Source organism: Diabrotica virgifera, chromosome 10 (genome assembly GCF_917563875.1).
Source record: "Diabrotica virgifera virgifera chromosome 10, PGI_DIABVI_V3a".
Taxonomy (NCBI): Eukaryota; Metazoa; Arthropoda; class Insecta; order Coleoptera; family Chrysomelidae; genus Diabrotica; species Diabrotica virgifera.
This window is the reverse complement of record NC_065452.1, coordinates 104,344,439-104,369,962: the sequence shown is the minus strand read 5'-3', so window position 1 is coordinate 104,369,962 and position 25,524 is coordinate 104,344,439. Positions and strand designations below refer to the sequence as shown.

The window sequence follows — 25,524 nt, the reverse complement described above, 5'->3', positions numbered from 1 at the left end:
AAACATATTGAAAATATTCTTCGAAATCCGAAGACCGGGTCAGGACTGACCCGGCATCATATATGTTACGTAGAGGAAAAACTGTAATTTGCATGTTCACGAATTATATACGAAAAAATAGATTGAAACAAATAAGGAAAACTTACGATCAATCGGATTTGTAAAAAAATTATTTTATAAAATATTAAGAAATAACTGAATTTCGGGTCACGCTTGACCCAGTCTTCGTACTCCGAAGGTTAATAAAACGACCTGTATATTTTTATATTTTTAGAATCTGCTAAACAATGTCACATCAAAAAAGTGTATTATGTAGGGCCTGTTATGAATAATACAAGGTGAAATTTTAAAATTATGTATAATTTTCGTCAAGATATTAAAACCTACATAAAATTTTTAAAATTAATGATTTATCATAGTTTAAACAATGGTATTATTTTTAAATTAGCTAAATAAAGACATATACTTTCTAAACTAAAAGTATAAATCTATTGGATTTTGTATTTAAGGTCTTGACGAAATTTATAAATAATTTCAAATTTTCACCTTGTATTATTCATAATCATAATGGACCCTGCATAATACACTTTTTTGCGATGAGGTTGTAAAGTAGCTTCTAAGAAAATAAAAATATACAGGGTGATCCATTAAAACTAAATATCATGGACTATGCTGTACTTGCGTGAATCACCCTGTATATTTAAATATATGTTTGTAAATCGCCCTTTTGAATTTAAAAGTAGACGTGTCCCAGCATTTTTTATAATTTTCTAAAATAAGGACACAAGCAATTTTATTCCATAAGTGGTTCCATACTTTAAAATTTCAAAATTTCACCCTGTATTATTCATAATACACCCTACATGATATAGTTCGTTGAAATCAGGTGGTCAAGCAGCTTTTAAAAATATAAAAATATACAGGGTGCTCCATTAAAAATAAAACTTATGGACTCGCATGTTTATGCTGGACTTGCATGGATCACCCTGTGAATTTAAATTTGTTTAGAAAGTGCACATTTTTATTTAAAAATCGACGGGTCTCAGCAGTTTTTATGATTTTTTGAAACAAGGGCAGAAATAATTTTATTCCAAAGTGCCTTCCACACTGTATATTGGTGCCATTGCAATAAAAATTACTTCTGTTTACCATATTTTACTTGTTAACTTACATTGTGTGCGGATAGACACTTGCATAACAGCGTAGTCAAAAAATATAACTTATTTTACTTTTGAATCGTTTTTTTCCCGCAAGTGTTATGTTATAGATGCTTTTTATTTCTTGAAATTTGTAATGGATATGATGAAGTATGTAATTTAATTTTTGTGTTATACTTACGGCTTTTAGATATTGGTCGAAGCTCTGAGAAAAATATCTCTTGGAAGCAAGAAATTGTGCAATCAGTTCTGCACTGCTATAGTCAATGTAGGTTTGGAAAACTTGGACTCGGTTCCCTGACGATATCGTCTCTTGGAACGGCTTTATTTTACTTAAAAGGAATTTCTTTTTCTCGTCTATTTGTGCAAATCTTTCTGTATTTTCCTGCTCTGAACTTTTCTTTTCCTTTTCCGTTTCTTCTTCAGACTCATTTTCTTCATCTCTGTACCTCTTCGACCGGTGGTTATGTTCTCTAGAACTGTTATTTTTCTTGTCGCCCATAGCCAATTGAGCCTTCTCAGAGACGGCCTCCTTGTACCACTGAGCTATATAAAAGTGCCTTGCATATTTGTAAGCTTCATCATTTTGAGCATTTACGGCGAGAAAATCCAGTAAAACCCGCTGGAGAAATTGCGCACGCTCATGATCATTGGTGACAACATTATTCTTTTTCTGAAACAGATAAATGTTTTTTATGTATACGAAGTCGAATAGAGAACTAAAAAAGGTTTATAGAATAATTAATGAAATCAAACGATAATAACTGGAATAACAAACTGATAGTACGTTTGCCTGACAATATCAAATTGCCTAAAAATTTAGGTGAAAATAGTTATATACTGGGTTAGGATAAAGTATGGAACCAAGCAAATATCTTTGAAACGAAAAGAACAATATTTATGAAACTTTGCATGCAAGTACAGTGACGCAAAAGGCATCTGATGCCATATTTTTTGTTACTACTCCACTTCCGGTTTCACCGGAAACACCCTTAACTTATTTAATTTAAATGGGACACCCTGTATATTTTTGCAGATTTTAAAAGAACTTGTTATTTTTAATTCATACATACCAAATTTGGAAGAGAAAATTTGTTAAAAAATGTCTGTAGATAATTTTTTGTATTAATACAACGTAGTAGGAAATAAACGAGTACTATCTAAACTGTAGACTAAAATTGTTGTTTACATGCACTGCATGGCTTATTTGAATTTACTATAGTAGGTAAAGCCGTTACTGAACTAACTGACAGAAATAAGTTGTATTAAAAATAGTGTATTTAAGTGAAAAAGATCGTATTGAAATATTAATAATAAATCGGTTATGGTGAATTTTCATTTTTTGGAGGTGAATTTTCCAAATCGATTAATTGGACGTAGAGGATTCATAGAGTGGCCCGCTCGTTATCCGGACCTCAACTCGTTAGATTTTTTTCTTTGGGGTTATCTAAAATCCCGTGTTTACGTTAGGCGACCAACATGCTTGCAGGATTTGAGACAAAGAATAATTGATGAATGTGAACTAATACGCGGAGAAATCTTGCAAAGAGTGACACACGAATTTATTTATAGGCTTGCACGTTGTCAGGAGGTGAACGGCAAGCATTTTCAACATTTGAAATTATTTTTTTTATTTTTAATATCATTGGTCTAACGTAAATAAATTAACCTATTTTTTAACTGTAAAGAGATTTATTTCTTGTTTTAATAGATTTTTCTTCCAAACTTGGTACGTATGAATTAAAAATAACAAGTTCTTTTAAAATTTGCAAAAATATATAGGGTGTCCCATTTAAATTAGATAAGTTAAGGGTATTTACGGTAAAACCGGAAGTGGAGTAGTAACAAAAAATATGGCATCAGATGCCTTTTGCGTCACTATACTCGCATGCCAAGTTTCATAAATATTGTTCTTTTCGTTTCAAAGATATTTGCTTGGTTCCATACTTTATCCCAACTCTGTATGTATAAAACAATCTCTTCTTATTGGATTTCTTGGCCCGAGCTTCTGCCCGTCTTACGTTGTCCTTAATGATTTCTTTTATCTGTTTGATTATTCCGCAATATTAGAACTCCACGAATTATTAAAATAGATAAATTTTAAGCGTTTAAGCAAGCCTTTAGGTGGTCGAGAACCAAAGTTATGACAGTTTTAATTTTAAATTTAACATGAAATATAAAATACGTCATATAGTTCGAAACACTTATTCTCAATATTTCTTAATAAAACCGGAATAAACACAGGTGAAAATTTATCACACAACGCGCTGTTGCCAAATTTTAAAGGCAATTTAAAAAGTATAAATACAAATGCCTCGAAAATTGATGCACGGAATAGAATAAAATGAAAGTAATATAATAACTATAGGGAAGAACTCTGAAATAATAATAGTTCTACAATCTACAGCCTGCTAGATAACCAGATATTGGTGATACAGGAAGCGATTTGAGCGACGTTGCCAAGTATATCTTTATAACAGGAAAAATTCTTACCTTATTCTTACTAGATTTCTCGTCACTGTCTTTTTGTTCCTCTTGCTTAATATCTTTAATCATCTGATCAATTGTATTGAGTTTACATCTGGACAAAACACTATCTTTCCTCAGCTTCGCGGCAACAACCCCTAAATAATCTAAACTGGCTACCCTGAGAGACATGTCCGTTCCTTTATTTGAGAAATTTTTGACCAGCATCTTTCCCAATAGACAAAGTAAAAGTTCAGTAGCTGGCCATTCAGGTTTATTCACAGTTGATAGCAAATCCTGCACGAAATTCTCAAAGAGAGGCCGGTAATCGATATCTTCTTGTTTATTTCCACATTTGTTAAGAAAAACTGTAAGGAATGTTCCTGCAGTTGATGTCGCTTTTTCATATTTATTGCAAATAAGGATATCTGTATCGACCTACAAAGAAGAAAGTTAATATCTTTGATATCTCCAAAAAGAAATATTGTACAGGTGACCTGGAATAGGAATAGACGTGAACATACTGTGCGCGATGGCAAATTTCAAATTACGCCAGAGAGAGAGAGAGAGAGAGAGAGAGAGAGAGAGAGAGAGAGAGAGAGAGAGAGCGCGCTCAGTCGATCGACAACCGTTTAGCTGTTTGTGTGGATAATTGTACTATTATAGCACGTCGTGCTGCAGCAAAATTGGTGAAAACGTCGCATCTTGCGGTAGCGATAAAAATGGTATTTGTATAAGTGTAACAAATAGCCATCGACAACAAATTTTTAGTTCTAGCTACTAATATCCATAATATGAGACATGCCCCCAGAGACACGTGCCGCACATGAACAAAAATTTATTGTTACCATGCGTCACAGAACCCGGGAGGCATGTGTCATTTTCAACTTTTAGGTGCCTGTAGCTGTATACAGGGTGTTTAATTAATAATTGTCGATATAGTAACTGGAGAAACCTTAGCACAAAATACGAAGATTTAACCTAAAACACTTAAATAAAATGTGGTTCCTTACTGAGTTACAGGGTGTTTTATCTAAAAATTTAAAAACTATTTTTGCTCAGCATTTTAAAACTGTTCGACATATCCTTTTCATACTTGGCAAAAAGTGTGACTACTATACACCCTACTAAACTATAATAAACAGACGTTTCTAGCTACTACCAGAGGCGTACGACAGGAGATACTGAATGGTTGACCCTTCTCAAATTCTACGCCACTGGAGGAATTACTATTTTAGTGCCATTTTTAGATTTAAAATAATATTTAAAATATTTTATTAAAAGTAGCTTTTAATTTTTTCAAAAATGTATTTTGTGTTCATGTTTTTTTTTGTAAATTTTTTTACTGATAAATCATTTTTATTATTTCGTTCTTTATTTTTTACATTGTTACATTTACATACAAAAGTAGTTTTTAATTGTTTTCGCAAAATGTTGTATTTTGTGTGTGTTTTTTTTTTTGTAAAATTTATAACTTATAAATTATTTTTCTTTCTTTATTTGTTACACTTACATACAAAAGTAGTTTTTAATTGTTTCAAAAATGTTGTATGTTGTGGTTGTGTTTTTTTTTGTAAAATTTATTACTAGTAAATTATATTTATTTCTCTATTTGCTACATAGTTACATTTAATACCAGATTGATCGTAATGATCAGTAATCGTAAATTGTCAGTTTTAGACAATTCAGTCATGGCTTACTTAAAATTTGGAAATATTTAGGCCCATAATTAGTAATTTGCTCTGAAGAATGAAAATATCTCGAAAACTAATAAATTTAGACATAGGGAATGTTATATAAAAATTAAAGTACGGTAATGGTACTTTTCGATAGTGATATAAAATACAGGGTGTTCCATTTAAAATTATTGAGAAAATAATGTAATTGCGTTTTGACACCCTGTATTCAATATAAAGAAAATTAGCAATATCAATCATTTATGAAAATTTTGACAATAAATAAAAAAATATTGCATCAATAATACATTGCTTCTGTGTTTATTTTTATTTATACAGTGAGTTGAACTTGTTACGATTTTCATACAAAATTGGTTATAACTTTGTACATACCATGTATAACATACTAAATCTTTATATTTTTGTAATGGAGAAGTTAAGAAAATTTCGAATGTAAAATAAAATACAGGGTGTTCCATTTAAAAAACATAAGTTTGGTCTGCCACTATGTTATCGAACACCCTGTAATATTCTAATTAATTTTTAAATGTGAGGCTCAAAGTTGGCTACAATTTTTATTAATTTTTGTTACTTACTTACTTTTTTTACTTACTTACTTAATTTTTGTTATTAACTTTTATTGCTATCTATTACTATAATGGATCAACGGAGCTTTATCCCACTAATCAATCTTTATCCCAGATTGTTATAAATTTGTTAACTGTACTTATAATAATTTTAATTTTCCTTCAATTAATAAAAAATACGAGTGATCAACTATGATAATAATTTATAAATTTTTGACGTCCGCGAGCAGGATAGAAATAGATTTCACCCTATGGGATACAATGTTGACGTATCAGCGACTGACAACAGGGTGACAACAGTTTCATGACCACATATTGTTTTGTTTATTTCTATGGCTTAAAGAAAATTTAGAGTAACCGAACATGGTTAAATAATCATATAAAATTACATGCAACTCATTATAAACAATGATTCATGTAAACAAACAGAAACCAGTCAATATTTTTAGGAACCGTGGCAACTCTGTAATTTACCCCCCAAATGAATTCTGCATCCCTTTTCTGTTTGCGCGCAGCTCGCATCTATTCCTATACCGGTCGGAGTGTAGTGTACTTACTTTTGATGGTACTTTGTCATTACTTTTGTCTCTACCTTCCTTTTGTAGAAAATTATCTGGTAATGCCACTACGCATTGTATAAGTTGTAGAACTAGAGCAGTTAACATCTGTATGTGTTCTTCACTATTTAACCTATAAGTTCTTAAGCTACGTTTTGTACTAGGAAGACGGGCAATAGAAGCTAATATGTCATCTAATAACAGCCTTCGATGTGTTTCATATTTTGTAAAGATCTGAAAATAGGAACATATTATACAGGGTGTCCCGAAAATATTGGTAATAAATTATACCACAGATTCTGGGGTCAAAAATAGGTTGATTGAACCTCGCTTACCTATACATATACAATACTGCACACAAAAAAGTTACAGCCCTTTGAAGTTACAAAATGAAAATCGATTTTTTTTCATATATCGAAAACTCTTAGAAATTTTTTATTGAAAATAGACATGTGTTATTCTTATGGCAGCAACATCTTAAAAAAAAATTAAAGTGAAATTTGTGCACCCCATAAAAATTTTATGGGGGTTTTGTTCCTTTAAACCCCCAAACTTTTGTGTACGTTCCAATTAAATTATTATTAAAAATAAAAATGTATACCATTTTTATTCATTCAGTTGCGGTGCGAAACCAAAACTGTCTTAATTTTTACTCAGATCAGAGAGTGCAGCCAGCACTCTTATCGACGATTTCACCTCTTGTTAGAGGTTCATCAGAGACTGCATAGGCTGCTTTTCTCTGGCCCGTTGGAACTTTACCACGCACATTTTGGAACAGTTTCCGTTGGAACTTTACCACGCTGCAGACGGGGGTTGTGAATTGCATAGTGTAGAATTCCTTCCCTTTAGTCTTCACTGCAGCATCCATTTGGCTTGCATATTGTAGAAGCCTTGGAGGTTGTCACCAGGAAATGGGCCAATAAAGTTTTTCAATTAAAAATCTTTTAAAAATATTTAATTTACAAATATTTTTATTAGGTTGAAAAACTTAAGTCTTTTATTTAGCAGATGCCGCTAGGCACCTACTACCATCTCGTCAGTTGCGGTGGGAGATGGATATGTCGAAAATTTTTACCTGGGCCAGAGAAAAGCAGCCTATGCAGTCTCTGATGAACCTCTAACAAGAGGTGAAATCGTCGATAAGAGTGCTGGCTGCACTCTCTGATCTGAGTAAAAATTAAGACAGTTTTGGTTTCGCACCGCAACTGAATGAATAAAAATGGTATACATTTTTATTTTTATATTAGTATTACTCCTATAGAGTAACTAGGTCCATTTTCCGTTGGAACTTTACCACGCTGCAGACGGGGGTTGTGAATTGCATAGTGTAGAATTCCTTCCCTTTAGTCTTCACTGCAGCATCCATTTGGCTTGCATATTGTAGAAGCCTTGGAGGTTGTCACCAGGAAATGGGCCAAATAAAGTTTTTCAATTAAAAATCTTTTAAAAATATTTAATTTACAAATATTTTTATTAGGTTGAAAAACTTAGTCTTTTAGTCTTTTAAATTATTATTGTGGCACCATTAGTTAAACACAATGTTTTTAAAACTTTTTTGCCTCTTAGTACTTTTTCGATAAGCCAGTGTTTATCGACATATTTTGAATATTTGTCGAATCCACCACATATTTGTATATTATGGTTAAGTACGATTATAGAGACCTGTTCATAATCTGAAAATTTCTTTACAATTTACATTTTTAGGTATATTTTGAAAAAGAAGCCACATCTCGATAAAAGGTAACTTGTCAAAAAAAGACTGAGTCAAAAAAGTTTTCAAAACACTGTGTTTAACTAATGGTATCGCAATAATAATTTAATTGGAACGTACACAAACATTTGGGGGTTTAAAGGAGCAAAACCCCCATAAAATTTTTATGTAAATATATTAAAAAAGAAGTCGCAGCTCGATAAAAACTGGCTTATCGAAAAAATACTAAGAGACAAAAAAGTTTTAAAAACTTGTGTTTAACTAATGGTACCACAATTATGCATTAATTGGAACGTACACAAAAATTTGGGGGGTTTAAGGGAACAAAACCCCCATAAAATTTTTATTGTCTGGACAAACTTCACAATAATTTTGTTTAAGATGTTCCTGCCATAAGAATGATACATGTTCATTTTCAATAAAAAATCTCTAATAGTTTTCGATATACTCAAAAAAATCGATTTTCATTTTGTAACTTCAAAGAGCTGTAACTTTTTTTATGAGCACATTTGTACTAAGGTAAGTAGGTTCAATCGAACTATTTTTGACCCCAAAATGTGTGGTATAATTTATGACCAATCTTTTCGGGACACCCTGTATACACAACTTAACTTATAATATGGAATCACCATGTATTTCAAACCAATATTTATTTAACACAAAACAACTTAAGATTTAATTTGCTTCAAGGGGCCACCACCATTAGTTGACATATGTTTCTTCCTTATAGCCGTCAGAACTTCCTGTGGTATACCCTGAAGCAAATTTAAATCCAGCTGTCTAGTAAGCAAAATAATAAAGAATTATTTTGTTATCGGACGCATTAGTGACAACTGTTCTAACTGTACACAGAAATCTAAATGACTGAAGTACATACTATAGATCTCTATAGATCGGAAAGCAAATTTTTTGTAAAAACCTTTAATTTGAGCCTTCTACAATTTGCAAGGCAAACAGACCAACAAATAGTAGGCATCGGAGAATCTATGATACATGGTGGGGCATTAGTGTGACAAAGTCCGATTACTCGTTTATCGTAAAGGCGGAGATACATATCCGCGCCGCGAACTCCGCGCCGTGTGAGCGCCGCGCGTTTGTGGCGTGGTTAATGTTCGTTAAAATTTTTCATTTTGATGAACCTTCCGCGATCCAGAGGAAACTTACGAACATTTAGTAATTGTAGATAATTAGTATTAAATGTGGGTGCCTACATTGGATCCGTTTTTCTCCGATCAGATCAGATCCGATATCGGTCAACGTCGGGAGTAGCTTCTTCTATTCTCATCGAGAAGTGTTTGGTTTCATTCCGATTGGTTACAAGTTGAGTTGCAAGTTGGTTGCATGTTGGTTGCAAGTTGGTTGCACGTTGGTTGTAAGTTGGTTGCAAGTTGGTTGCAAGTTAGGGGTTGCAAGCTAACATGTTTAAATATATTCAATGTCATCATCTCATTTTGATTTTCCACGGTAAGCATCAATAAGTTTGATATTTCCTTCCGACCACTCCACTACTAACAAATATTCAACTCAGGCGCCCCAAAACAAACAAACCACTCGCAAACCCGTCCAAATACGTATTGCGAACCATCAAAGCATTTGTTGAAAAGCCGACAGAAGTTAGATCGTGGTGCGCCGTGTGCGAGCCGTTTGTGTGCCACTTGAAAACACGTACTAATTTAACAAATATGCTGCGCGCGAGCGGCTCGCACACCGAGCAGAGCGCATATGTATACCCGCCTTAAGAGATACGAAAAAAAGTTATTTAGGTAAAAGTTGGGGCATAGATAGGACCATAATTTAAAAATATTTTAAAATATACAGGGCCATCCGTATTGAAAGGGTGACACAAACTTGTTTTTTTAAATGTAACACCCTGTATATTTTTACATTTTTGGATTTTCCTCGACGTCTTCGTTCTTAAAATATAGAATCTTGTAATATTATACTAGGCAGTTTAAAAAATAATTATGTTTTTTTGTTAATTTCGTAGCAACATTCACACCCTGTAGAATTGTAGTGATTTGACATTAAAAATTTCTATTGATGTTCAAACAATGTTTAATATAGTCTACTGTTGTTAAACATTATTAATATAGCGAAATGTTTAATTTTAAGATACAGGGTTGGTCGAAACTCGGAATGAGAATTCTCTGAGTATTCTTAAATGGAACACCCTGTATTTTAGTATTGTAATGAAATGATATTTTATGGTACTTTTTTATTTCTTAAGCATTCCCTATATCTAAGTACTTTAATTTATGAGTTATTCGTGATTTTTTAAATCAAACATTAATTGCAACAAAAATTACCTGAAATTTGATTAGGTGGCCGTAAAAATATTAAATCAAAAATAATATTTCGAAAAAAAATACATAGTAATCTAGAAATTTGATAGAAAACCGTTCTAGTATACTTTCAAAAGTTTTTCTTCTTGGTTGTCGTCTATCAGGGAATTGCTGATGAAAAATTCTTATTGCTAGTAGCACATTTTTGTCATAAGTACTCTCCTAGCACAAAAACCATTTCAATCAGATTCTCATTAGAAGAATTCATATTAGTAATGGTAACAAAGCAACTGGAACTATAAAAATAGTATAATGTCAAACGTTTAAGCAAATTTAGTGTCATAGCCAACTAGGTAGAATATTGTATGTTTGTATTAATATATTACGCACCAACAATCTTAACTACGTATGTATTTGGATATCTCATCCAATATTAATAAATTAAGGATCGATTAATATGTATTTTTTTAAATCTATTTTTGATTTGATATTTTCACCGCCACCTAATAAAATTTCACGTAATTTTTGTTGCAATTAATGTTTGACTTAAAAAATCACGAATAACTCAAAAATTAAAGCACTTAGGTATAGGGAATGCAAGAAATAAAAAAGTACCATAAAATATAATTTCATTACAATAGGGTGTTCCATCGCTATATTAATAATGGTAAACAATAGTATACTATATCAAAAATCGTTTGAACATAAATAGAAATTTGATGTCAAATCACTGCACTACAATTCTACAGGGTGTGAATATTGCTACGAAATTAACAAAAAAACGTAATTATCTTGTAAACGGCCTCGTATAACATTACAAAACCCTCTATTTTAAGAAAGAAGACATCGAGGAGAATCCAAAAATGTAAAAATATACAGGATGTTCCATTTAAAAAAACATAAGTTTGTGTCACTCTGTCAATACGGGTGGCCCTGTATATTTGAGAGTATTTTTAAATTACGGTCCTATCTGTTCCCCAACTTTTACCTCAATAACTTTTTTTCGTATCTCTTACGACAAATGAGTAATTGGACTTTGTCACACTAATGCCCCATCCTGTATGTATTCTACACATGTCTAGTTGTCTAGGTGAAATTCCAATAAAATTTTGCTTCCTAGTGCTCAAAATGTAGGTAACAATAAAGTAACGAGAGACAGCTTAAGATTTAATTAGCATCAGGGGGCACCACCATCAGCTAACTATGTTTATTCCTTTTAGAGTTATCAGAACTACCTGTGGTGTACCCTGGAGTAAATTTAAATCCAGCTGTCTATTGTGAAATTCACACTGGAAGTGCAGTATGGTTAAGAAAGGAATGCGCATTCAGTGTTGCCACAGTTCCTGTGCGACGCTCTTGTGAGAGCAATCAACAACTGGTGAAGACCGACAACCCTGTGCGTTTATTCCTCATTAAAAATGTATTGCCCTATCTTAGCCGTACTGCACTCTCTGTGCACTCTCTGGTGTGAATTTCTCTCTAGTAAGCAAAATAATAAAGAATTATTTGCTAGCGGACGCATTGGAGACATCAGTTCAAACAAAGGGAAATCTAAAAGACCGAAGTAGCGATCTATAGAGATATATAGTATGTCGGTCGGTGCTTTAGATTTTTCTGTTACAATATTTATTTCTTCTGAAAAAACTTGTTGTTGCGAAGTATAATGGAAATTTTAATGAAAATAAACCGATAAAACAATCAAATAACGCAGCTCAGCACGTAGTAGATTATTTGTTAGTTGGAAATTAAACGAAAATAAATAAACTAACCTTTGCGTTCTAACACGAAAATATGCCTTATGTGAGGCTAACGGCCGTGCAAAGGAGAAATACTACTGGTCCTGTGGAGCAAAGAATGTCTCAGAGGAACGTAGCTACAGTGGTAGCTATAACACGATACTATGACAAGAAGATAAATCAACGCGCATGATGGTCTTGCATCTCTGTCGCTCACTGTGACGTAAACCAGAGACAAATTTCTTTGCGCCAAGTTGAATTATTTATTTGTGTTCATGTTCATTCGTGTTAATACAATAGTTATCTCTCACGTGTTGCTTCAAAACGTATTGAATGAGATTTTTGTTTATTCTTTTATGTAGTAAAAACTTTTATATTATATAGTTATATAAATTTTGAGGTGAAAACGTTCAGTTTACTGTGTTAATATCACCTAATTTGTTTATCGAACGCAAGTTGCTCTCGGCTATCTGTACCTACTTTATAAAGAAGGCTAATTTTTGTTTACCGTGTATTGTGCAGTGGTGGGTTGTTTAAACAATAACAATAAAAAAAAGTAAAACTTTTTCGAAGTGTCGTTTTTTCGTGTTTCCTAGAGACAAACACATACGTAAAGTGTGGGTCTCCAAGTGTTTTCAGCGAGACAAATCTAATGTAGTACCGCGAGAATAATATGCTTAAAACATTTTACAGAAGCTGACTATTGTTTAAAAGAAAAACCTGACAACAAGTGGAAGTTAAGAAATGATGCAATAAAAACCTTCTCTTCATTTAATAAAGACCCCCAAGTGCTAAAACATCCATTGAAAATACACGCAAAAGAAGAATAGAGATAAGAAATGTATGAAAACATGTAAGTATTTTGATTTTATACACAATTTAACGACAGACAAAATGTTTCTATATATACTAATGGCCATTTTAATAGAACTCTGAATTCGAAGTAACACTTTATTTTTGATAGCTCCATATATAACTCATTTTGGATGTATTTTTTACTACGAATATGATAATGAAATGTGTTCTTTATATATTTAACTTTTATTACAGAGAAAACACAAATGAACTACAACCTGAAATGTCAAATGTGTTAGATCAGATTGCAAAACAAGCAGTAGAAGAAACTTGCGACACAAAATTTAAGGATATCGCTACTCAAACTGTAATGTAAGAGAAAAAACCTATTTCTAAAATCTACAAATGGAACATGGAACAAATAAAGAATTTGCAAACTGAAAATAAAAAATTGAAGGAACTTCTTAGTAGAAAGAAGGAGGAAAAAAGTACAGTTGAAAGAATTTTTACTAAAGGGCAGTTAAAAAAATTAAAAACTAAAAAACAAATTAAGTGGTCAACTTCAGCAATTTCTTTGCACGCTGCAGGGGCAAGGTCCTATCGCTTATTATGAAAAAGAGGCTACCCCTTCCAGCTGTAGGAACGTTAAGACGATGGGATTCCGGATGCTAACGATAAATAGTTTACTTGGGTAAAACCAACCCTGGAATTTGTAACTAAATGTAGTGAACTGGAACATATTTTTCGCACTTATAATCGCAGTACATTAAAAATTAGTAAACATTATCTGAAAAACCTATTAGAAGCCGCAAAACAAGTAAATCTCAGTAACGACGTAAAATTACTTTTTTTTTAGATGTGAAATATATTTTAAAATAAGGATGCTAAATAAAAATATTAAAGATAATCATAATATCCGCAAGAGAAAAATCATAAAAATTGTCAAATAATATCATAAATAAATAAATAATATTCATAAAGTCTGAAGTATGACACGCTTTTCGTTTATTTTTCAAATTATTTACGTTTTACCGGCTTTGTATAATATTTAATTTATGTCTTACAGCTTTATTTATTTTCTTTGTAATGTACACAATCAAATCGTAGATTCATATATTTCTATAATTAATTTTACAAATTAAATATGCATTTTCAAACCACGTATTCACATAAAGTAACTAGTTATAAATTCTTAGTGCAACATATTACATCAAGGGCCACTCACCGTTAACAGTTCAAGTTTCAAGTTATTCATTTATAGTAATGAAACAGCGTTGCCATATGATTCATCGTCAAAATAGGATACACACAAGTTCCCTGGTTTACTCTCGCAGTGACGTCATGCGCCAGTCGATTGAATTTATGGCCAGGGCGTTGTGTCAAAAACCTATGTTAGGTATCAGGAATTAGGAAAGCTTCAAAATAGACTCACACAAAGTCGTCAAAAAGTAACTACTATCATTGGATGAGTCCAATCGATAGTCCAAGTAGCTAGAAGAGACCCAACAATTTCTCACCTGCAGCTTCAAAGGCAGCTGTTGGAAGCTACAAATGTGAGCGTTTCAGTTGGAACGATAAGAAAAAGGGTTCCTGTCCAAGGGCAATACAGCAGAAGACAGTTACGGGTTCTCGAGTTAGGGTAAGAACAGAACAAGTGGGTCGAGGTGGAGGTGTAGGTCGCGGTGGATGCTACTAGTTAAGTCGCGGTCGATGTCGACAGCACATAGCAAGGAGGTCACCTGCGCTGTCAGTCGAGCTAGAACCACTATCAAGTGAAGTAGTTTAATGAAATTTGAATGACAAAAAGACTGTGCTTTTGCGATGTTGTGTCAGTCAAGTGATGATAGTGATGAAATGTCAGCTGTAAATAATCAGATCCTCCTTCATATTTCAAAATTTTACTGAATTTAATTACTTTAGAAATTCAAAAATAAACTGAATACAAAAAAGGGATTATATAAAAAGTATCAACTCAGATAGCGCAGGTAATGACAACTTGGCTTCGAACGGACCAATCACAGGGAAGCATCCTTGTAGGCCGCGCAGTAGACATCCATGTAAAACAAACTCTTTTTATTTTCAAAAGTATCGATGTAAACCTCCTAGATGGCATCGCGCTAAACCTCCACCTCGACTTACCTGCTCTGTTCTCTTCCATTCACTACAATGTGTTTGTTTCACATGGATATCGACATCGACCGCGACCTCCACCTCCACCGCGACCCACTTGTTCTGTTCTTACCCTTACCCAGGCAACACAAGATTGATCGCCTACATTTTCAGAGGGAATCAGGATTTGTGTAAAATCAGATACTCGAATGTACACGAATTCGTGTACTTAGAGGGCAAGGAAGTCAAGCAAGAACGGAAACTACCAGATCTGTTCAGAGGTATAAAAAAGGAAGTGTTTTGAGGAGGAATTATGATCGGTAAAAAATTCTTTTAATTTCCATCAACTTTGAACAGCTCGCAGGTGTGTTGACTTGGTTCTAAAACCTGTAGATAGTCTCGGCATAGGTGCAATGGAAGAAAATTTCATTTTCCTGCATTATAATACACCTCCACATACCAGCGGAGTGACTACAGACTTCCTTGAAGTAGAAGACATCACTGTTTTGGAATGAATCCACAAAATACCGCACGGCTAGTACAAGCTGCTCTTGAAGAATGTAACAACCTACCACAACAAAGTGTTGACAATTGGATTAGGAACATGCCCAACTAAAGCTTGCCTAAGGGCTAGAGGTGGTAACAATGACTACTAAGAAAAACATAAATTAAAAAAACAACTTAAACATTATTCGTTTTACATTGAAATTTTTTATAATATTGATTTTAAAACAACTAATTTTATAGTTTCAATTTGTTATTTCAAGACCTTATTGTTTTCTTTAATTATTATGTATTGGTGATCAAATTGCTTTATAATACATATTATATTGTTTGACTTCGTATGTTGGTTTTTTTAAATTAGTTTAAAATAATAAGAAATATCAGATGATTCCATATTAGTTTGATTGTGTGTATACAGGGTGTTTCATTAATAATTGTCCATATAGTAACTGGAGAAACCTTAGCACAAAATACGAAGATTTAACCTAAAACACTTAAATAAAATGTGTCCCTTAATGAGTTACAGGGTGTTTTATCTAAAAATTGAAAAACTATTTTTGCTCAGCATTTTAAAACTATTCTACGTATCCTTTTCATACTTGTCAGAAAGTGTGACTACTATACATCCTACTAAATTATTATAAACAAACGTTTCTAGCTACTACCAGAGGCGTACGACAGGGGATAGTGAATGGTTGACCCTTCTCAAATTCTACGCCACTGGAGGAATTACTATTTTAGTGCCATTTTTATATTCTCCAATATTTTCTACGTAAGTAATATACTCTTCACTGGTAACGATAAAGTCATTAGTTTTCGAGATATTTGAAGTTAAATATAAAACGGCACAGTTATTTTGATTAATTTATATGATTCATATGATTAAAATTTAAAAATTATTTGTATCCAGTACTTTAAAACTATTTGGCGTATCCTTATCATACTTGGCAGAAAGTGTAGGTACTGTACACCCTACTAAATTAAGATAAATATACGTTTCTAGCTACTACCAGAGGCGTACGACAGGGGATAGTGCCTGGCTGACCCTTCCCAAATTCTAAGCCACTGACGAAATTGCTATTTTAGTGTAATTTTTTGATTTTCCAATACTTTTTATGTAAATAATGTTCTCTTCATTCGTAACGATAAAATGATTAGTTTTCGAGATATTTGAAATTAAAGCGACACAATACATTAATCAAAATAACCGTATCGTTTCATTTTTATCAAAGATCTCGAAAACTAATGACTTTATCGTTACGAATGAATAGTATATTATTTTCAAAGAAAGTATTGGAGAATCTAAAAATTGAACTAAAATAGCAATTCCGCCAGTGGCGTAGAATTTGGAAAGGGTCAACCATTCACTTTCCCCCGTCGTACGCCTCTGGTAATAGCCAGAAACGTTTGTTTAACACAATTTAGTAGTTTGTACAGTACCTATACTTCCTGCCAAGTATGAAAAGGATACGTCGAATAGTTTTAAAATGCTGAGCAAAAATAGTTTTTAAATTTTTAGATTAAACACCCTGTAATTCAGTAAGGAACCACATTTTATTTAAGTGTTTAAGGTTAAATCTTCGTATTTTGTGCTAAGGTTTCTCCAGTTACTATATGGACAATTATTAATGAAACACCCTGTATTAAGAATATAAATATATTATAATATGTTAAGAACAACGTTTTTTCGATTTTTTTACTGAGAGATCATTTGTACTTACCGTTGTGACAAGTTTCAGACAAGCTAATTGAAGCTCACTAACATTTTCAGCAAAAAATGGTGAAACACCCATGGAGGAAGCATGAAGCACAGAAGTATCGGTCAAAATTTGTATATTTAATAGTTCTGCTAATAGATTTACCAGTTCTGAAATCTTTGTATACAACACTAGGATGCCCTTTTCCGAAACCTGGGTGTTTTTCTTTCGGCGGCCATCCTTCTTTTTGTTGTCTAATCTATATGTTGAATCGAATGAAGGAAATATCGTATTGTGAAGTTGGTATTTAATGTAAAGTACTACCCTGTCTATAACTTCTTCGAGGTAAACACGTTTTGACATATTTCTTGATGTCATTATATACATACACACCAAGCAAGCGTCTGCTGCACCCATTACCCGTTCCATTGCTGTCTCAAGCCATAACTGCCGAATACTTTCATTGTCTTCCTAAAATTTCAAAACGAAAATTAGTTAATCACGTAAATTGATATAGTATAACATTTGATTGTATTTAAGGAGGTATGGTTTGAAATTTTTAGTTTTTATTATTTTAAATGAAAGTGCATAACTTCAATAAAACTTTCTGAAAATTTCAGATTTATCGGAGTAAGATTACCAGAGATACAACATGTTGAATATCCCTACCTTCGACTCGCTTCGCCGCGGTTTCGCGCCAGCACGCTTGAGCGTAGTACTAACGTTCAACTTGAGCGTAGTGAGAAACGTTCAACAACTGTTCTCCTTCTCTTTTGTAGATTACTCCGCAATTCAAAAACATATTCCGATGTGCATTACTTTACAGGCAGACAAATAAGAATACGAAGTTCTCAAAACTTCCTCAAAACTGCTTTTTCAAAGGCGGTGGACATTTTAACTCAAAAACTACTTCACCGATCCACCTGAAATGTTGCATAGATTTTCTTTAGACATTTTTATGCTTATTTTTGGTTTAGAAATAATAAATATGTTGATTTTCACCCTTTTCTTACAAAAAATTTCGTTCTTTGACTTCCGAGTGATACCAAGAACTAAAAAATCGTTAAAAATAAAAAAACTTGACAGCGCTACCTCGAGAAACTCATAAGCTAATAACATATTTTTTAATTTTTTGTTTTACATAATCCAGTGACGAGTTCTGATGTCCACCGCAAAATCAATTTTTTTGAGGTGTCTAAACATTTGCCACTGCTGGCTTATTGTTCAATATTTTTCCTTGATTTTTTTTAATATTCATTGAATTGTACAATATACCTATTTAATTTAAAAATAAAATAATTGTACCATAGTTTCACAAAAATGTGATTGAAATGTTGATTTTAAACCATACCCTCCCCTTAAGAACGCAGACTAAAACAGATATATTATGAACTTACATCAGATATTGGTGATACCCTGTCCCCTCCTCTAATATTTAATTCCAATATATTTAGCAGTCTAGTCAGCTTTTCCGTTGGTATCATTTCCATTGCACCAAGTATTTTTAATTTAGCTGCTTCAGTACACAACTCTTGCATTATACTTCTACCTAAAAGATATTCCTCCTGGATCATACCGTCTTCACCTAAAACAAATATCATATTAAAACTGATAATTGAGGGGGTTAGAAGTAAAAGGGTTTAAGTGCACTTTTGTAAAAATATGCTCGAAGTACAGATTCGCTTACTTAAATGGTATATTCGCTTATTATAATGGTATTATTACCTAGCATGGGCAGCCTATGGAAAACTCGAAAACATATTTAAAAGCGATATACCAATTTCTTTAAAACGTAAAACATTTGACCAGTGTGTGTTGCCTGTGATGACTTATGGTGCCGAAACTTTGACATTGACAGCTACAACTTCTAAAAGGCTGCAAATAGCTCAGAGGAAAATGGAAAGGTCAATGCTGAGTATATCGTTTCGTAACCGAGTTAGAAATGAAGCCTTAAGACGAAAAACAGGAGTTACCGATGTAATTTCCCGAATTGCCACCCTGAAATTGAACTGGGCCGGACACGTCGCCCGAATCAGTGATGGGAGATGGACGAAGAGATTACTTGAGTGGAGGCCGAGATTAGACAAAAGAAGTAGAGGAAGACCACCTACTCGTTGGACTGACGATCTCAAGAAAATGTCTAGAAATTGGATGCAAAGTGCTCAAAATAGAGCACAATGGACAAAATGAGGGAGGCCTATGTCCAGCAGTGGACGCAAAGGGCTGGATGATGATGATGATGAAATGGTATTACAACTTTGTGGTAAAAGGATTCAAGCATATTTTGCCCTACAGTCGTTATCTATCGCCATTACATTTATTTTAATGAAAACAATTGCATTTTGCATTGGTAGTAAACGGGTTTAAGTGCGCTTGAACCGTTTTACCACAAAACTATTTTTAGTATTCTGTAAACTTAACGGGTTTAAGTGCGCTTGAATAATTTTATCACAAAACTATTTTTAGTGTTCAGTAAAAACCTCATGTTAATGCAGGATTCTTTTCAAGTAAATAAATATTAGATTTGTACCGAATTTTGAAGACTAATAATTATGTAAAAGTATTATGATTATGCAACGTGCCAGTTGTAGTTACAGTGTGGACAACAGCTGAGATAAAAATGATTAGTAATAGTTAAAATATGCACTTGAACCTTTTTTACCAGTAACATTTTTATCAACACCATGTAACGATTCAAGTACATTTTTTTAATAATTGAAAAAAAGGAAGGATATAGTAAAAGTAATAATATACCCTTATATTTTTATCATTTTATAGAACATTGTACACTAGACATATTTTAGTGTAATGACTCCTGGAATTTATAAAACTCTTTGTATAAACAATTTTGAAGCTGATTATCTCATCTTTTATGTCTGACCCCCTCAATTGTTTAACAAGTATTTCTGCTGAGCAACTGTGTTTTGACAACATAAAATATGAGGATATTGATTCTGCGTTAGTTAGTAATACTCCAGGGAAATAAGGCAAAAATACAGGGTGTCCCGGAAAATAGTGCGTTCCTTAAAGGTACGGGTAGAATGCACAATTTAAAAGAAAACTTTCTTATAATTTTTTTGTAAAGTCATCTGTTGCCTCAAAAAATTAAAGACTCAAGAAATTAAAAATTAATTAAACATTTTAGTTAAACTTACATTTGGCAACCAGGCAGTTTAAGTTATTTTGATACAGAGAAGGTACATTTGCGAGTACATATCACGGGATTTTAATTACATAGGGTGGAACTCACTGTGACTTTAATAGAATAGGGATGTTAGACTTTATGTTAAACGCTATCGGGAACGACGACATCCTAATGCCCGAAGTTTTGTGAATGTGTCGCAAAGGTTATTAGAGACGGGTTGTGTGTGTGGTACCTAAAAAACTAGTGGTAGAACACGAAATAATGATAGGCTAAATGAAGAAGATGCTATTTTGGATATAATCAGTGATAATACAACAGTAAGTACCCGATATGTAGCTAGAATGGCTGGCATTTCTAAAACATTGTTCATAAATAAGACATTTACGGCGGTAAAACGAACATTCATTGTAATAATAATTTTTCATGTTAGCTAAGACAGTATGCATACCTTAGTTATTACAATCGATATTTAATAAAAACAAATGCGCTGTTATCATTATCAATATGCCTTACGATCGCTGATTCATAGTACTTTTAACGTGAGGAGTGCAACGTTGTCGGTTGTATTTGTTTTGCCGTGGACAATAATCAAATGGGCTAAAATTAATATTTTTTTTTTAAAAGGTTGACTTTACAAAAAAATATTAAAGACTTTTATGTTTAAAATGATGCACTCAGCCCATACATTTAAGGAACGCACTATTTTTCGGGACAACCTGTATACCATGTTCGGGTCACTGATCCAGCCAGGTTGCAAATGTGTTTTTGGGTACTATACAGGGTGAGTCATAACTATAGGGACATAGACTAAGGACAGGTTATTTGGACCAAAATATGGCTATTGGGCCAAATATGCCTTAATAAAATGTTGCTGAGAAAAAAGATACAGGGTGTTAAAGTTAATTTTTGTTTTTCGTTTTTTGCTAATAGTTTCCCTGTATATTTATAAATTGCTATTAAAATTGGCACAGGGGCATAATCTTAGACAAGAAATAGTATTTTATCTACAATTTTACGTTTTGTCATAGAGGGCGCCACGTGGATCATTCCTGATGATCAAACTGAGTCTAAACTTTTTCTGATGAAACTTTTTAGTAATTTTTATTAGAAAATATGACGTAAACATCATTTTTACGTAAAATTGGTACTCTTGTTTAAACATGATAATTTCAACCGTTTTCGATAAAAACGCAATTGAAAATTTCAGGAACTCAGAAGGGGATATCAAATACCAAACTAATAAACAAAGTTGCAACTGAAATGATGGTGACGAGGCATTTCAATCAAAAAAGTAATGATTACTTTAAAAAAATGCAACACTACACTACACTGTCACATCAAAAATAATTTACTCTGAACAAATGACATTTACCAACAACAATTATCTGACAGTCCAAAGCATACTTTTCATAAATGAAATAATATTTGAAATCCTTTTTTAAGACTCTAAGCAGTTCGACTGCGTTTTTATCGAAAACGGTTGAAATTATCATGTTTAAACAAGAGTACCAATTTGACGTAAAAATGATGTTTACGTCATATTTTCTAATAAAAATTACTAAAAAGTTTCATCAGAAAAAGTTTAGACTCAATTTGATCATCAGGAATGATCCACGTGGCGCCCTCTATGACAAAACGTAAAATTGCAGATAAAATACTATGTCTTGTCTAAGATTATGCCCCTGTGCCAATTTTGATAGCAATTTATAAATATACAGGGAAACTATTAGCAAAAAACGAAAAACAAAAATTAACTTTAACACCCTGTATCTTTTTCTCAGCAACATTTTATTAAGGCATATTTGGCCCAATAGCCATATTTTGGTCCAAATAACCTGTCTTTAGTCTATGTCCCTATAGTTATGACTCACCCTGTATAATTTAATACATTATAAATACAAAAATGCCCGTGTCAGTTCGGAGACATATTAATAGTTATTAATAAATAAGCATCAAAAAAGGCAGTTTTTTTTGTTTAAATCGCTACAGGTAAAAATAGGGTAAATACAGTGCACAGGAAAAAGCGTTACCCCCACCCCCGTTACTAACTTATTTATTCTTAGCACATAAGCAGAACACTTGGACAGGTCGATGTTTAAAATAATCATAGTATATTATAGCATCAATGTTTTGAACTTTACACTATCCCTCTTCAGGTGGCAGGCATAACTTTGATTTTTTTTTAATGGGAAAGTACATCATGTGACGCCTCATTTAAAAGCTTTTGAAATACTGGTTACAAAAATGTATAATACTTTAATCGTTTTTGAGAGCGTAGAAGCAAAATTTCGGTCGAATTCTTTTTAAAAGTGTTCATTTTTTCGAATCATGAGAAAACTAATTATTTTTGAAAAATTTAAAAGAAGAATGAAATACTACAGTATTATCGAGGGTTGAAGGTCGCTGAGAACTTCTATAATGATTATTTTAATAAGTCACAGGGGTGAAAAAAGAGAAAATATCATTCAAAGAACATTTTTGTTTATTCTAAAGGACTTTTAGCCCTCGGTAATAATGTAATCTTTCATTACGCGTTTAAATTTTTCAAAAATGCTTATTAGTTTTCTCAAGATTCGAAAAAAATGAATGCGTTTAAAAAGAATTCGGCCGAAATTTTGCGCATACGCTCCCAAACAGGATTAATGTATTATACATTTTTGCAATCAGTATTTCAAATGCCTTTAAATGAGGTGTCACATGATGTACATTTAAAATTAATTTACATCCTATTTAAAAAAATCAATGTTGTGTGTAACCTGGAGAGGGATCGCGTAAAGTTCAAAACATTGATGCAATAATACACTAAGATTATTTTAAAAATCGACCTGTCCGAGCGTTTTGCTTATGTGCTAAAAATAAATAAGTTAATAAGGAGGGGGTCACTTATTCCAGCGCACTGTATATTATTTAGAGTATTCATCTTTTATAAGATGAACAAAGGTTTTAAATGGCAGTTTTTGAATTTTTTCTAATCATTTGTTGCTTCGGAAATTGTAAAATAACGCTAAAATTTTGAAAATAAAAAATCTGCTATAACTTTTGCAAAAATGAATTTGGGACTTTGATATTCCATGAAAAGTTGCATCAAGTAGTCCTTATAATCCACAAAAAATTTCAAGGTAATTCGTCAATTAGTTTAAATTTTATTCAATATGTTTATCCTACAGAGCTTTTTTTGCTCAGAAAATAATAACAATACAGCGATTCTGCGGGTACCACATGACAGAAGAATACTTATATTTTCAATATAATTAAAAAAAAAACAATTAATAAGTCATTTTTACCATTGCAAAAACATTTTACTAAAGTAGAGTAATTTTTGGCTTATAAATAATATGAATTTAAATTTAATTTAACTGTGTTAATATTGACTGTAGACTAAATACACTTTGATATTTTTGTAAGTCGATATTTTTACATAAATTTTCACAAAAAAAAATCGCCTAGATCAATTAGGGTCAAAGTTAGCCACTTTTTTATTTAATTCACAGCTTTGTTTAAACAATTAAGCAACCTAACGAGCACCATTTTGAAGTTTAAGGTATATATGTGCAAAAGTTTGAGTGAACTTTGAACTTCAACTGAGCGGTTAATAAAGCTTTAAAATGAAGTCCTAACGAAATCGACCCGGGGCCGGTGAAGGGGAATTATAAAATCCTTGAATTCAAAAAATAAAATTTTGATGAGATATTGATCGTTATTTTTTGAATATGTATGTACTCGTAGTCTCGTAGAGTACATTACGTACCGGGTGTCCCAATAAGAATGGCTCTCGGCCATATCTCAGGAACCGTTTATAGTAGAGCTTTGAAGTAAAAAAATTTATAACAAAAGTTGCCTCAGGAAAAGCCTGGAAATTATTTTCATAATTGTGGGTCCACCGCTAGAGGGCGTAATTGAATATCAAAAATTAAAAAATCTAAATTTTACAAAATTTTCCTAATGAAGGGGCACTGGAAATCCGAATATTGTATTCTTCATAAAATTCTGCGCATATTTAATTTAACAAGTTTAACTCTACTTTTGCAAATAAGAGGTGGGGGTGAGTGGGAACCTTGTTATGAAAAAATGGCTGTAAGTCCGGTTCTGCTAAATCAAATTTTGAAAACTGGGTCTTGTTGAAGACAGATCTTTTTCTTCAATGTAAGCGTGATAATTTTGAACCATCCTAATAAGTAATAAGCCAGCTGGGAGGCGTTATTTAATGTTTTTCAGAAATCTAGTTTTCTTTGGAAAATATTAAATACAAGTATGCATTTTTAATCATAATTTATAAAATTAGACTAAATTAGCAATAGAATAGCGAAAACCGCATGTCGATACCTTTTTTATATCTCAAGATATCTCGAGAAACGTGTAAATTTTATACATAACTGTTACTATCACCGGTAAACTAAGTTAATGAAAAGTAGTGTGCTGTGAAAAAAAAAACAAAATAACATTTTCCAGATGTCAGCGAATAAAAATATAATTAATTAAAACAACAATATAAAGAGAAACGATACTATTAAAATTAAATATAACAAAGAACAAAAAGAACTACTTAGTGACGACCTAAATATTCAAATTGTTGCCCATCATACACTACTCTAGAATACATTAAACAGAGAATACTAAACGCCATTCAAAGCATATCGAGAGCAGAAATTGAGACTGCTGTTCAATCTACTCTTGAAAGAGTAAATGTTTGCAACGAAAATGATGGGCAAAAATTTGAACATTTATGTCATTACTAAATAGTTGTTTTTATTTCTTTGTAATAGGCCTTTTCAACGCTTCTCATTTGTTTCGAGCCTCTGTCATATGCCGTATAATCCGTGTATAATATTAATATACGAGATATGAACGAGGCTCGAAACAAATGAAAAGCGTTGAAAAGACCTAATATACGTTGACAGCTGGAAAATGCTTCTTTGTTGTTTCCATAGCACACTACTTTTCCTAAACTTCGTTTACCAGTGACAGTAATAGTTATAATCAAGTATATTCAAATGGGAAATAAGCCACAATTTTACCTAAAAATGATTTTATTAACGTTTCGACGCCCAAGTCGGGTGTCGTTGTCAAAATACAAAATAATACTAAATAAATAAAAATGTTGT

General features: G+C 32.4%; 1 protein-coding gene across 1 annotated transcript in view; it reads right to left on the bottom strand.

The window, feature by feature from the left end:
- LOC114333445 (nipped-B-like protein B) overlaps positions 1–25,524 on the bottom strand; it is a 178,978-nt gene that overhangs the window by 51,160 nt on the left and 102,294 nt on the right. The window contains exons 9-13 of the mRNA XM_050663623.1: positions 18,675–18,862; positions 17,302–17,748; positions 6,444–6,677; positions 3,651–4,061; positions 1,339–1,830 (exon numbers count right to left, since the gene is read on the bottom strand). Coding sequence (XP_050519580.1) covers positions 1,339–1,830; positions 3,651–4,061; positions 6,444–6,677; positions 17,302–17,748; positions 18,675–18,862 — 1,772 coding nt within the window. The remainder of the gene's footprint in view (positions 1–1,338; positions 1,831–3,650; positions 4,062–6,443; positions 6,678–17,301; positions 17,749–18,674; positions 18,863–25,524) is intronic.